Below are 15,506 nucleotides of genomic sequence, written 5' to 3'. Positions count from 1 at the left end.
GAATGAAGCAGATGAGGACCTATCCAAGGTCTTGAACTAGCCCGCCTCTCCAGTCTCAGCCCATGACATTGCCTACTCTTCTGCCTAGAATATCAAGGCCACCTGAACTGCGTTTCCTCTTTTTTCTTCTTCTTCTTTCTACTTAAAAATAGCTTTCTTAAGCACCTCCTTCCACCTTCCTTCCAACAGAGGAAGCATTCCCCTCCTCCGGTCTACCACTTCCATCTGCACTCTTCCTTCAACCCATCCCTACCTCCCCCAGGTCACTGCTGCATTTTACAGCACTTATCACAAGCTCTTATTATAAATTCAACTGTTGCTGGACTTGTGTATTATCTGTCTCACTCACTAGAATGTAAACTTCATGAAGACTTCATGCCTTATTCATGCTGTAGCCCCAGCAAATAGCACAGGGCCTGAAACACTGTTGGTGCTCAATGAATATTTATTGAATGGATTAATAAATCTAATAAATCTATTTCTGTACATCATTTTCAAATTCTTCCCTGTCATTGGCCCCACCCCATTCTCAAATACATTCAGGCCTCCCTTCCTTAACAGAACTATCATTTGACCCTAATGTCCCACCAACTGCTATTCTATTTTTACCTTGCATTTTCTGACATATTTCTCAAACAAACAATATGTGCTGGCTGCTGCCTCGTCTTTACCATCTCCTCCCACTGCAATCTGGTTTCTCCTCACCAAGGCTGCTGAAACAAAGCTGTGAGTAGTCACCAAAGCCTTCTGTCACCAAAACCTTCAATGTTGCCCCACTTCCCTGTGGATAAGGATCCCTAACTGTCCCTTCTCCTCTACGCTCATGAATTTATTGTATCCTGGCTCTCCTCCTACCCTTAGGAATACTCTCATCACTTTGATCCTGTCTCCCCATGTCTACACTTTCCAAGATCAGTCTACACTGATCACGCCTCCCCCTATACTGTCTTCCCTCAGCTACCATCAATTTCACTATCACTTTTAGGCCAATAACTCAGAATCATGCATCTGCTACCCTAACTGCTCTCTAGAAACATAGACATACTTCAGTTGAATGAAGGAACTAGCATTAGGTTATATCATGTTACACTTCTTCATATTTTTAGCACCTGGTGCTGGTGCTGTATTACCAGTACCTATATTCCCTCCTGCCGGGTATGTGGAAATCATTCAATACATTTTTAAATTAAATGCTGCTACCCTGCCATCATTTTCCATTAGCCTGACATGCAACCAAGAATCTTCACGAGGTAACCCCAACCTATCATTCCACGCTTCACTACTACCACACAGATACCCCAGAAAGTCTGTACTTTCTGATTTCCACCTCATAACTAAGGACCACTGAAACTTAACTCTGTTCTCTCCTTCTCATCCTACCTGCCATTGTAGCATCCATTGTGTTATTTGTTATTGTCCATTTCCCCCACTAGACTATAAAGTTTCATGAATACAAGAATACCGTCTTCTTCAGCATTGTACTCCCAGAGACTTAACAGGGCATAGCCGATAGTGGGCCCTCAGAAGATGATTGTTGAACGAGCGAACATTTCTTCTTTCATTCAGGTTAATTATTTCGCCTTCTTATGAATGTACAGTACTCCTTTAGCAATTCAACAAGAAATAATACCTTGCAGCACCATGTAGCTGTATTATAGGTATTACGGGTATATTATTTTGTAGGTATTGCAAGTATTGTCCACATAGAAACGCGGAACATTATGGCTAGAAGGGATCCACCTTATAAGTAATCCATCATTTTATAGAAGGGCCAACAGAGACTCACAGAGGTTACTGATAGATCTCAGTCTTTCAGGAGTTTGACCTATAAGCTCTCTGAGGGCAGGAAGCCTACTTCCTACCGCCAATGCTCCCTGCTATGCCTAGGCCCTTAGTAGATATTATTACTACTGCCAGTAATGACACCAACAATATTTATTGCTTTAACCAATTCCTTAATAACAAGCTACCTCCATCTGCAAGGTGAAAGGCAAATTCATCACTTACAATTGAGAATCCAGTTGACTTTCTGACCATTCAGGGACACAGCTGCCCCACTACCCTTTGGCTCTCAGCAATCACTGAATATGTCACAGGAGAAGAACAGGCCCTGGGAAGCCACGCCACACCCAGAAAAGTGCCACTTTACTGTTCTCACATCACAGTACCTCCACCCCACTGGATGGAAACACCACACCCGGACCTCACAGAACAGCTATCGGTGTCCTTCCCCCAGGACGTGGCCTAGATATATCTTATCTAGTGATCTCACACCACAGACAAGACATACCAGTGATATACTCTGTCTGTGCTGACAGGGGAGGTGGACAGAAACCCCAGTTTCACACGCGTGCTGGAGAAAGAGAAAAGTGGGTGTCTCCCCACCTGTACCACAGCAGGTATAGAAAGAACTTGATCCAGATGGGAGTCAGGGGTCCTGGATCTTGACTCTTCCCTTAACAACACTGTGACTCCAGCAAAGTACCTAACCTCTATAAGCTTGTTTCCCATCTGTGAAACGGGGACTGAAGTAATCTACCCCAGAGACACATCATGAGGACCAATAGGGATAAGATATTAGAACTGCCAAATCATTACAGTTCTCTTTTTTCCTCCTTAATGATGCCATGATAATCAGGACCTTTCCTTTGTTCTCTGGAGAGTTAAGATACTCTGTTAGCCAAAGTGATTTATTGGAAAACACCTTGAACTAGGTATCTGGGTGAGAATACAAACGGGTGGTGGGACAAGGTCCTAAACTCAGAGAAGCTCCACTCTCAGTGGAGGAAAAGGACCCCCCACCCCCACCCCACAACAGAAGTAACTAAGCTCCTAAAAGCGGCAGAAATCTGGGAGGAAAACACACACCTGCCAAGCACTTCTTGCGGCCAGGCAATGCGGCACGTGCTAACTCCTTCGGCACTTGCAGCAACCACGGGAGATGTGCCCTGTGACAACCCACGGGAGCACACTGTGAGTCATGGAGTAGGGCCCACCTGCCTCCAAACAGAATCAGGTATGACGAATTGGGGAGCTCTTTCTGAAGGACATAGGGGTTACAAGGTTTAGAAGGGGAAGGATGTGGATTAACTATAAGAAGGAGAGGCTTGGGGCATTTCTCGTGGAAGCAGAGGAAAATACGGAGGCCTCTGGAGAGATTCTGGTGCTGAGCAACAGGGAATTGTCTGGGATGGTGTTTCAAGTGCTGCTGCTGTGTTCAAACTATTTACTGGACAAGAGACTTGGTTCCTTTAGAAAAGTAGCCTTGTGCTAAAAGCCAATCAAATAACTTTAGAGATATCTATTTGCAACTGAAAAGGCTAAGTTAAAGTTAACTTCTTTATATATCCTATGACTATCACCTCGAATGGGAAGGTGATTACAACCTAAACTCCTCTAATTGGAAAATCCCCAGTGCAGGAGAGCCATCAACACTTCTCATACACACGCTGTGTGCTTTCCTCTTCTTTTTCCCACAGACCATAGGAGGGAAGGAATAAGTCATAAATGTTGGCACAAAGCAGCCACACATCAAGCTGGGCACACATATGTGATAGTGAACAAGAGCAGGGCAAGCCAAAGTGAAGTGGGTATCCCAGAGTCCATGGCAGTTGGGACTGGCCACAAGCAGATGGACTAAGTAGAGATGGCAAGTCTGACCCAGTTGGGGACCAGAGCTGGGCAGATTACTGAGCAGCAAGCAGACCACAGCCAGGGCATCTGTCAGTGATAGGAGACCAAGGGCCAGGAAGAGGGCTATAGGCATGGGAAGGATGAGATCAAAGCTCAGGATGCCTGAGAGCCACGGCCCTGAGGGCCGGGTGCCTCCTGACCCTGCACTGCACCCCAAGAGTCAATCCGTGGATTAGGACATTTAGGAGATGTGAAGGTTGACTCAAGAGAGAACAGCTGCACAGGGAGAGGGGGACTTTGGTGAGAAACAGAAGTAGATTCCTGGCTGAACTAGAGCCCAACACTGAAGGCTTCAGGAAAGTTACTCTTCTCACTCCCCATCTATCCGGAAGGAGAAAGGGAATTTCCTTCTGGAATTCTAGCTGAATACGGGCAATGTCCAGCTGTTGGGAACTATACTAAGAAGCAATGAAGGGCGCTTGATATCTGTAGTGACAAACTGTCATGCCAATCTCCGAAGCTCTAGGCGGCCAGAACAGAGGGCCAAAGCCCCAAAGCAAGCTGGGGCCAGACACCATCCTGTACACAGGTGGTTTGTTCCTAGAAATAGGAAGGAAAGTCGAGGTTTGGTTAGGTGGCGACAGGAAATGGTTGAAGTTTCTGAAGAAAGGTGCGTGAATTATACCCAAAAGATTGTGTTCTTTTAAATTTTACTCTTTAGTGCCTTCCTATGTTTACTCCCATGTTTATTATTCTCATATAGTGACTGATTTTCTCATTTATTTTGTTATTTTACTGAAGAGTCATTTTTCCCTTTCCTCTCTGGCATCCGTATTACAGGATGGCTCCATCAGAATCACCTGCAGAGTCCTTAAAAATGCCAACATCCAGCCCCCTTTCCAGCGATTCTGACTTAATTGGCTTGGGGAGGGGGGGTGGGAAGGCAGGAACTGGACACTGCACTTTCTAACAGCGCCCAGGTGATTCTAATGTACCTCCAGGGGTAAGACCCAGTTGGTTTCTGGCCCAGATCCCAAAGCACTGTGTGGTGGCTACAGGAATATGGACAAAGCACCAAGAAGAAATTAGCCATCTAAAACCTATGTTGTAAAGTCAACATATCACTTAAGTTTTCCACACATCAGTCACCTATGTACTTCTGACACCATTTCGCCATATCCATATATCTCCTACAGTTACTTCCTCGAGAGTATTTTAAATCAACTCCATTTTACTTACATTTATTTTTAAAAGAAACTAGTGGACAGAGGGTAAAGGCAAGGTGACATAAAAAGGCAAGGGCAAAAGAAGACAAGACAGGGGCTCCTGAGAGGGGAAAAGCGCTCAAGGCAGGTGGCAGGGAGAAGCAGAAGGCCCAGGATACAGTGCAAAGTTGACATAGGCATGGGGTGAGGAACCCTGGTGATGGGTTGGAGGCTAGCAGAAGAATGCCAGAGAATGGGGTCACAGGCAGCAAATGTTATGAGGCCGTGCCCTTAAAGGAGCCCTAGGGAGGGAGAAGGGCTGAGGAAGCAGGGAGGCTGGGTGGGGCAAGCACTGGGGCCAGAGATGAAGGCAGGGTGGAGTGGGAGACCCAACCAGGGCTGATGGAAGTGAGGGGCTCTCTGAAAGATGAGTGGGGCTAAGGAGGGCCTGTGTCACATGAGGTGGGGGCAGGGGGACATCACAGCAAAAGCAGAACACTAGGCAGAACAGACTGTCTGCTGGACAGTGCCAGGCGGTGACCAGCAAGAGACCCTCCGGCAACAGCTGTAAGTCACCTAAAGTCATCTCACGGACAACCAGTGGCAGACATTCTGTACAGTGGGGAACACTGCCCAAGGCCCTATGAAGAAGGAGCCCCCAGTCTTTTCACTCTTCCTCCTTCACTCCAAAATGACTACATGTAAACAAAGACATGTAAGCCCCCACCTCGCGTGTCAGGTCCCCAAGGATGTTCCAAAACTCAACAACCACAAAAATCGATGTTACTTCTCTTCTTACTACTCGTGCTTCTTATCTGTATGAGCTCCTTTCTTTCCACGGACAGTCCCCACGACGGGAACCATTTCTTTAGTCACTGTTTGTAAGCACAGAGCACGAATGACAAACATCCAGTAAGAAACACCGTAAAAACAGCGGAGGCTATTAACAAAATAACTCATTAAAATGATCATGTCTGAGCAAGCTGGTACTTCCTTTTCATACAAATCCTTACACATCACGAACTACAGCCCTAAAAAGCAATCTCTTTTATTTTTTAAGATCCCTGCCCTTAACTGAACAATGATGGGGGAGACAAAAGATTTGTCTGCAGTCACCAAGCATGCACCGTCATTTCTCAGTAGAGTTTATTTCCGCTCCCTGATGTGCTCTGTTTCCTCCCTTTTCCTAGATGTGTCAAATCACAGATTCATTTATCCCTCAGTCACGGCCAAGAGAATGACTCAGGCGGCACACAGCTTGTTGATTATTTCAATTTCCTGGGCTAAACTCATCATTTCCCACTTCTTCGCATTTCTTATCCTTCCCTCACTTTCTTGAGGCCTGTTACTTTCAGGATGACATGAGGCATGACAATGATGAGGGTGAAATGACATAAAACCCTAAAACAGATGAAGGGAGCTAAATTCTGATACACTCAAGAGAGATCTAAGAGAACTTTGTTCACTGCCCAGAAGGACAGGTTCATCGTTCATCCACCCATCCATTCAGCAAATATTTATTGAGCATCTCCCACGAGTTAGCTCAGTCTAGCATGCCACTTGAAAGCATGCCACTGTCTATACAATGCTAGCTAACATTAGCTTCTAGAAGGGTGTTCTATATCTGCTTGAATACAGATGTGGGTGTGCACCCATATATGTGTAATACAAGGATACCCACTAACCAGAACTGGGCAACCCCCGAAAGCCTAGAGATAAGATATCCTACACAGTCAGGAGGTGCTAGTCTAAAGCCCCATAATAAAGAAACTCCTGGAGACGCTGTTTGTGAAAGACCACGAACTTTCATTTGTAGCCATACACGATGACAAAACTTCTCCGGAAGAACACACGATTCTGGCAACCAACTATTGCTACCCAGGGACACGGGTTAATCCATCAATTTATTAACCTGACATTTCTAAGAAAGCTTGAAACTTTTACATGCACTAACACAATAAATTTCTATAATACAGGTATTGGTATTAACATTCCCATTTTTCAAATTAATAAACTGAGGTTCCATTTGAGAGTAAACCATTTATTCAGGGGCATTTACAAGGCAGCCAGAACTTGAATCTAAGTTTGCAATTCATGGATTCAAGCATTTTCTAAAAAGTAAAAATAAATTATTATTATTACAGCTTATACACTAACATCTCATTTCTTCTTAAAATTAGCATATATTACTTTGAATTTTGTTTTAATTCACGTACATGTAAAGTGTCTCTAAGCCTCTAATAATTCTTCATTAGACTCAGGCCACCTGTTCCTGTCTTTCTGAGGATGTCTGCATGAGAGTGGGAATTAACCGTCCTGGTAATACAAACTAACATTGAAGGGTCACCTTCTTCACGCCAAGCACTGGGGTAAAGTACGTGCCTTGTACTTTCTCACTCAGCCCCTACGGGAACCCTCTGAGTCAGTGCTGCGAGTATCACCACCATCATCACCCTTTTGTACAATGAAGGAAAGGAGGCACAGAGAGTTTAAGTAACTTGCCTGAGTCCACACAGATAAGGGGGATTCACACTTGTGATCTCCTTCCCCATAGTCTCATCCAAGATCTCCACCTATAAGAAGTTCTGGCTCTCTTAACACTCTCATCTCCTCTCCAGTCTGGGCTCCCTCTGGCCTGTTTCTCAGTGCCAGCGAGAGACTGCTTTTCGCATGTGCTGGTTTGGTTTCCTCCATCTTTGATTTCTCCCCGATAAGAGCCCTGGTTCACCTGCTCTCTGCAGCTTCCTGCTTCACCTGGTACTGACCTCCCGGCATCTGTAAGAACGTTCCCCCTGGAGAGGAATCCACCTTGGGGTAGATAGCAGGGCTTCCCCAGGACCACATTTTCCATCAGGGGTTTGATCTCATTCTTGCTGAAACCTCTTAAAGGAGCCAAAGCTTTTAAAAATAGCACTCCACATTTTTAAAAATCAATTACTCAACCAAGTTAACAGTGGCTTTTCCTTAAAACAGAATATCTGGATTTGCATCACATTATCAGGAGATTTAAATCACATAAATATGTGACGGTGAAATGTATTACGGTCAGATTAACCTGAGGAATAAAACTGACTTTCCCTTCTCTTTCTACAAACTACAAATTCTGAACCAGCTGTATCTACAATAATCCTCAAGGGAGCTGTCCTCAGCACAGGCGCTGTACATGATGCTGAGAGGTGTGTAAAGAGGAAAGGAACACCTACAAAGCACCTATTATGCACCAGACATTACGTGTATCACAGGTATAAATTAAAGAATAATTCCACAGCAACCCTAGCAAATAGGTTTACCAAGCCCATTTTACAGATGAGGAAACAAGCTCAGAAAAGTCACATAAATCAGCCTAAATCACAGAGCTGGTAAGTGGCAGAGCTGAGATTTGTTTGGGTCCTACATCTGCTTACCCCCAGCTTCTTGCTGCAGGGACCATTCTCCTCGCTACACTGCTTCTCAGAGTGTTCTATCGAAAGCCCTGCAACACAGGGCTTAACTCTTCTTTGACTACGGTACAGAGCTTGATTTAAAGGGAAAAAAAAAAAACCCGCAAGAAATGAGATCCTGATATACAGATGCTCGCCGAATGGCCCTGTGCTCCCAATTCGCAGCTGGGTCACAAATGTCCCAAGAAAAACAGCCTTTCTTTACTTTCCACAGGCTGGCTACTCGCCTATTTGATTCCCTGTTCTTTCTCTTCTTGCTCCCTGCTCCCCGCGCTCCTTGTCTGTCCATGTGTATGTTTCTGCCTCTGCCTCTGTCTCTGTCTCTCTCTCTCTTTCGCGCGCGCGCGCGCGCGCGCGCACACACACACACACACACACACACACTCACTCACTCAGGAATACCTCGATCCAGCAGCCGGAGCAAGCGGAGATACCAGAGATACCACTGGTCCCAGAAGCGGTCCGTCATCCCACCCTGAAGTCATCCTTCACAGCCAGTCCCTCAGCAGAGCCTCATCCCACCAGCTCCGAGTCGAGAAGGCCGAAATTACTTGACGCTGGGCTCGCGCGCAGCCTGCTCTGAGCAAATGCCTGCCTGCGAAGACAGCCACCAGTCCTCCCACACAGAGGCTGACTGTTGCGGAGCCGTTTCACAGCAACAAAGGAACAAGCGCAGAACACCGCCGCCTTGTGCAGACCTAGCCTGCAGGGGCCCAAGGGGAGGTCAGAGATGCAGGGGGAGGGAAGCCAGGGAGGGCTGTCACAAAGAGGCAAGGTGAGAGGAGGACTTGGGAATGAAAATCCACAGTCTAGGCCATGTCTTGAATTTCATTCCAGAATCTCCCACCATCCTGGCTTCCCCTGCCTCCCATACCAGAGGCCAGTGGCTCCCCTAATGGGACTATGGTAGGAAGTCAGGAGCTCAGCCATCCAGGACTCTAAGACCAGCCCAGAAAACCCAGAGCTTCACTCCCTCACTCCACAGGGACCACAGACACTCCTGCCCAAGAATGCTAGGCCCACAGGAGCAAAAAAAGGCCACAAACCCTTTCTCCCTATGTCCATTCAGGGATCCTGTTATAGCGGAGATAGCAGAGGCTCTGGGGTTACACAGTCATGGGTTCAAATTCTGCTACCATTTAACAGTTGCCTGGCCTCAACCAAGTTTCTCCAACTCCCTAAGCCCCAGCTTCCTCCTTGCAAAAAGGAGAGAAGAGAACTTGCCCCACAGAAGTATTGTGAGGTTCTCAGGAAAGGAAGAATGCGCCATTTCTAGTAGAGCATTCAGGGGAGAGCGGTGCTCAAGTGTTTGTCCCCCTTCCCTGCCAACCCCTCTCCTTCTTGCCAGCTTCTCTGTTCCCACATGACTATACATCCCATGGTTTCCCACCTCCCTGCCCTTGCTCCTGCTCTTCCTGCCAGCACCATGGCTTCCTCTGATTTTCCCAATGTCTATTCAAACGCCACAAAATGAGCTGCCGTCCCTGGTCTTCCCCTTTATATTCCATTTCACTTGCTCCTTGTATAAGACTCTCCACCCTTATTTGATCACAAAATCCATGAAGATAGGAAGTGCTTTGTAACCACCGCTGTACCCCCAATGTACTTCCTATAGTGCCTTGAACTTTGCAAGTGCTCGAGTATTTACTACCTAAACAAATGAATAGGCAACTGAGTCTGGGAATGCCACACAATTTCATTCTTTTTGTTTATTTGTTTTTTTAAATTCAATTAGCCAACATACAGTACATCGTTAATTTCAGATGTAGAGGTCAGTGATTCATCAGTTGTGAAGAACACCCAGTGCTCATCACATCGTGTGCCCTCCTTACACACAATTTCATTCTAATGGCAAGAGGCATGCACTGCGGTGCCTCATTCCCTGGGCACTTCCTAAGGCCTGCAGGAAGAAGACAGGGCTCTCTGTGCTTGCCCTGCTTGGAGCCCATTTCACAGTGGACTGGCCACCCACACAGAGAGGCTGTGCCCCTGGTGACTGGGAGTCCTGCTCACAGAAGTAAAACCCAAGGGGACTCTAGGTCTGGGACAACTTTGTTCTCCAAGCCTAAAAACTACCCAGCAGCCATGTCCACACCCATCACAGCTTTTGTTTCAGCCCAGTCCATACCAGCAATGCCTTCTCACTGTCCTAATAGAAATGTTAGCTTCCCTGGCCTCCTGGTCTCCACTGGGCAGCTGGTGGGAGCAGTCCTCCTCCCTCTGCCCTTCCCGGGAGTTAGGCCTCCCAGATGAGACAGGCCACAGATTCGGACAGAACTCAGACTAAGGAGGAGGCTGGGGTGGGGGGGAGGGCTGGGGGTTGGTTAAGAGCTAGCAGGGAGGGAGAGGAGAAAATGAGCACAGCCACAACCTCCCCCCACCCCCTGCCCCTGCACCAGCACCACCACTGCCTCACGGTTCCTTCTGAAAGGGAAGCAGTGGGCCTGAGCAGACACACTGCCTGAAAGCCACCTCTCAGAATCTGTTAGGATTATTTTGTTATTACCTTAAATGGACAAGACTCCAGCCTGTAGTTAACACAAGAATGCAAGGCCCTCCTCTCTCCAGACAGAAGTGCACAGACCCGGGAGCCTCCCCCTTCCTTCACGAACAACAAAATCCATCATCCAGGTGTAGCCAGTACTTTGTAGCTCACAAAGTATGTTCACATCCATCATCTCCTCTGGGTCTCTGAACAGCTCTGCAAGGTCTGTAGGACAGGCATCATTTCCCCAGCCTACAGCAGAGAAAACCCGCATTCCAAGAGGTTAAACAGCTTGCTTACAGTGAAGTGCCTAGTTGGTAGCTGGGCTGAGAAAGAGAATGTTCCATCCATGTCCTCCCAAAGAGAGCTTCTGGGGCTCTGGAAAGTTCCCTGAGAAACTGCAACATATTTTCCAGAGCGATGGAAGCCCTCACAGTAGGGCAGTACCTGGGGAACAGGGCTGTTTCCCAACAGAAGGCCCCTCCAGGGCATTCTGCCGTGCCACGGGCAAGTAGGCCTCACTAACGGCCTTTCACCCGTTTCTTTAGCTCCTGGCTGTGGCTGCCAAGGGAGAGCATCTCCACATAAGAATGCCAAGGAGGCTTTCCATAACACAGCTTGGGGGAAATCTGAAATGGGGGGCCAAGGAAGGCACACATGGCTCTTCCACCATGCAGGAGACCCAGACAGAGATGGGCTGAGGGAAGACAGTTCCAGTGACTGTATGGACACTGTGTAGACCAGAGTTCTCTATTCCATGTCCCACTCTTGGGGTTGGAGAAAGTAGCTGGCCCTGTTCCCCTCCCTCTGCTAACCAAGGGCAATCCCACACAGCTTTGTTTTCAAAACGATAAAGGAAATAAATGTGTTAAAGAACAGTATGGGTGTAAGCATCTCCCCCGCAAAACTGCGAACCTAGGAACGTAAGTATTACCTGTTGGGTGAGGCCCAGGATGAACCTATTCAGCTGGGAATTTTACTAAAACCAGCTCCAGTCGATCAAGCTGGGCTCCTTAGAGCTCCGCAGCCCACCACTGCTCATTTCTCCAACCCCCACAGAGCCTAAGCTGCAGTGTAAATGCAACCCTTCCAGTGGTTGAATAAAACATTCCAAGAAACTCTGAGAGTCGCCATTTAGCTGCAGTGCAATTAGAAAGGACGGAGCTTTATTAAGTTTTGTTGTTGTTATTTTGTCTTAAACAATGCCTTCTCAGTGGCTGCTTCTTTCTTCCTGGTCAAAGCAAGCATGACCATTCCCATTGGTGCGGTCCCTCCAGCCTACCTAGCTGCCTACAGGGACATATTCCCCAAGGACAAACAGCATCTCCAGGCCAGCAACAGCCTGTCCATTCCAGAGGCCTGATGCCCATTTGCAGGATCACTGGTTACTCAATGTCATATCATAGATATGTTGCCTTCTCTTCAGTGTTCCTTCTCCTTAACTTGGCACTGTTCTTTCTCCCTCTCTCCACCCGCCCCAACATGAAAACACTGTGTTCCGATCAGATAAAGCAGGCACAGTATATGGAGCAGAAGGCAAACAGCATGGAGGGAGGAGAGAACCAATCATGTCCCAAATCATTCCCACTCATCTCCTGGGACAGTGACCACCATTCCCACAGCAGCACTGGCCAGCTCCTCTGACACATGGGGCATCGGACAAGGGAAGGCCACACAGGAGGCAGCACGGCTGCACACCAGTGTGGGGACAATCCACCAACATGGCGCTCCTCCCCCCCCACCCCGCCCCAGGAAGTGAGCTCCATCAGGCTGCCATTTTGCCCTGCAAGCTGTGCTTCAGCTGCAACATGAATCAAACACTCCAGCAGACACCATCCTCAGCCACCTCCCACACCACTTCTGTCCCCTTGGCGATGAGCACCCTAGTGGTGAAGGGAAGCCTGCGGCAGCACATTCTCCAGGACACCATCCATGGGATGGGAAGGACCCCTACCAATCTCTCCTAGGACAGCCTGGTGTCCCCAGGTGAACAGGCTCTCTAGGTCCACACCTGAGGACAGCGCCTACGACGAGTATCACCTATCACGCTGAAATTCGAGTCCACCTCTCCCAAGAGGCCTTTCCCAGCTAACCTCATTCATTCTCTACCTCAGAGGCTCTCAAAGTTTAATGGGCAGCAGAATCACCTTAGAGGGTTTGTTATCCATGCAGATAACTAGGCCTCACTCCCAGAGGCCTGCATATTTAACGAGCTCCCCAGACGAGTCTGTCCCCAGCTCGCCTCTCTTACAAACAGCACTGACTTCATTTAACTCTTCTGCTTGAGTTCTAGTGTGTACCCATCTCCCCACACGCCCTAAGAGTCCAGTAGGGAGGGAGATTCTGAGTCCCAAAGCAGACTGGAGTCCCCTGGAAGGTAAGGGGAGGCCCCACCTCCCAAGGCCCACTAGAGGGCCCTAAGTGGAGGGCGTGAGAAGCTGCCAGCTGGGAGGCAGAGAAATCAGCTTCATCTCTCCACAGGTTCCAGAAAGTGTTCATTCTGCCATGGCTCCACTGCACATCTGTACAATAACTTTAAATGTCACCTCAAATATCAGGCCGGGCAGCAGGAGGGGAAGGCAGAAGATAATTAGCCTGCTTTGCCCTGGCTTTTGTGTCGCTTTCATCCTTGCTCACCTCCAACCTCAGCGGAGATCTTTAACTCTCCCTTGGCTGGGGAGCCCCAGCTCATGAAGACTGCACACAACCTTTCATCGCACGGGGCCCTAAAGCAAACTGTTTACTGGAGGAAATACAAGCCCTCCCTTACCTCTGCTCTGAGCATTTACAGTTCCCCTCCGACCCGTGCCCGTCAAGAGAATCCCATGTTGCCCTGAATACCCAACCACAGCATGCCACCCCAAAACCCCTGCCCCAGGCCCCAAAAGCCAGACCCATCCCCTCTTTCTCTGCCTCTTCAAAGCCTACCCATCCTGGGTCTGTGAAAAGTATCATGATAATCTCATCCCCTCTAAGGTTTTCACGATGAGATCTTTACATTTAGCCCTTGTGGAGTATTTACATTTTGGCAAAAGATATTGCTTCAAAGGAAGGAAAAAAAAAACCAAGCTCGTAAATACAGAGAACAGACTGATGTTTACTAGAGGGAAAGGGGGAGGACAAATGGGTGAAAGTGGTAAAAAGGTACAAATTTCCAGTTATCAAATAAGTAAGTCAGGGTGCCTGGGTAGCTCAGTCGGTTAAGCATCTGCCTTCAGCTCAGGTCATGATCCCAGCGTCCTGGGATCAAGTCCCACATTGGGCTCTCTGCTCAGCGGGGAGCCTGCTTCTCCCTCTGCCTGCCACTCCCCTGCTTGTGCTCTCTCTGCCAAATAAATAAATAAAATATTTTAAAATATTTTAAAAATAAATACATAAAAACATAAATAAATAAAGTCATGGAGATGTCATGTACAGCAAGCACACTGACTATAGTTAATATTACCATTTGCATATTTGGAATCTTAAAAATTCTCATAAGAAAAAAAACTGTAACTATGTATGGTGGCGGACATTAACGAGACTTACTGTGGAGTTCATTTTGCAATATATACAAATATCAAATCATTATGTTGTATACTTAAAACTAATATGTTAATTGTGCCTCAATTTAACAAAAGGAAATGGGAAAAAATATGGTGTGTTTCTACCATCACCAAAGATGTTAAATTAACATCTTATTTTGTTAGCAAATTAACATTTTATTTTGAGGCTTTTGTATATGTACATGTTCTGATACTAAAGAGCTTAATTTGTGCAAATTATGATTTAGAATGACAAGTAAATGAATTCAATTGTTTAAAAAAAAAGGCAGGCAGCAGAAGTCCGGACCTTAGATAAGCAGCGTGGTAACGGTGGATAATGGGGGCGAGGAGGAGGATCCATGACACTCTTCCCTGAGTCTCACAGGCATTTGCCTGGAAGGCCATCCTGATGAAGGCAATTCACAGGAGCTGGTTCCTCCACTGTTCTCCCTAACTCGTTCCCCTGACCTCCCATTGCCTACCCAGAACACGATTAGCTGATAGATACCTTCTCTAAAGCACCTGAATTATAAAGTAGTTCTTGAAGAAGAAGAAGGGAAAAAAGCCACTATATAGTTGGAAAGAACACCTCAGAACCTGACCCAGGAGACCTAGGTAATCAACCCAGAGAGTTCTTTATTATCTCCTATGTTTCTCTCACAGCCAGTGAGGTGCTGCCTCCATCTTACCTCCACTGCGAACAGTTTCTTCACCCATCAAAAGAGGTGATATGACTCAAAAGGCCAAAGGGCACCTCAACCTTGGGGTCTGCTTATCCTGGTGAGGCTTCTCTGAACTGTTCCTCTCATCTCTTAATTCCCACAGCTCGCCAACACAGAATCAGGAAAACCTACATTGTCAGTCATTACAGCTGAAACCTCACACCTCACCCAGCCCACAGGGAGCCCTACTGTGGAGAATTCTCTCCCTTCTCCTCTCTTCATCCCATGCCTTCTCCATCTCCTCCAAGAACTTTTCCAAATAGCCCCCCTCCCCACATCCCCCCAATAAAATGAGGCAACAGAGTATAATGACTGGGGTTGATAATAATGAATGTGAAGTTAAACAGGATCAAAAAGAGCCCATTGTCCCATCCAAGAAATACTAAATTTTGGTTAGCATATATGTAGAACTAAACATTTTTTTCTATATTCTCATGGGGTTTTTTTTTTCTTTTGGGGAAAAGGTATAATCTGTGAGTGTTCCATAGGGCAACCCA

The 15,506-nt window shown here is 47.0% G+C and overlaps 1 protein-coding gene across 19 annotated transcripts in view; it reads right to left on the bottom strand.

Moving 5' to 3' along the window:
• KALRN (kalirin RhoGEF kinase) overlaps window positions 1–15,506 on the bottom strand; it is a 641,300-nt gene that overhangs the window by 567,670 nt on the left and 58,124 nt on the right. For 2 of the 19 annotated variants that reach the window (XM_034659690.1, XM_034659701.1), the window contains exon 1: window positions 8,681–13,878. The exons of 14 other annotated variants lie outside the window; for them this stretch is intronic. In XM_034659690.1, the coding sequence (XP_034515581.1) occupies window positions 8,681–8,747 (67 nt within the window). In that variant the 5' untranslated portion in view covers window positions 8,748–13,878. Of the gene's footprint in view, window positions 1–8,680; window positions 13,879–15,506 lie in introns of those variants that run through there. 3 more of the 19 variants (XM_034659645.1, XM_034659654.1, XM_034659644.1) reach the window with 2 other exon arrangements.

This window comes from Ailuropoda melanoleuca, chromosome 1, assembly GCF_002007445.2.
Source record: "Ailuropoda melanoleuca isolate Jingjing chromosome 1, ASM200744v2, whole genome shotgun sequence".
Taxonomy (NCBI): Eukaryota; Metazoa; Chordata; class Mammalia; order Carnivora; family Ursidae; genus Ailuropoda; species Ailuropoda melanoleuca.
The sequence above is the reverse complement of the archived record's forward strand: the minus strand, read 5'-3'. Positions and strand labels throughout refer to the sequence as shown.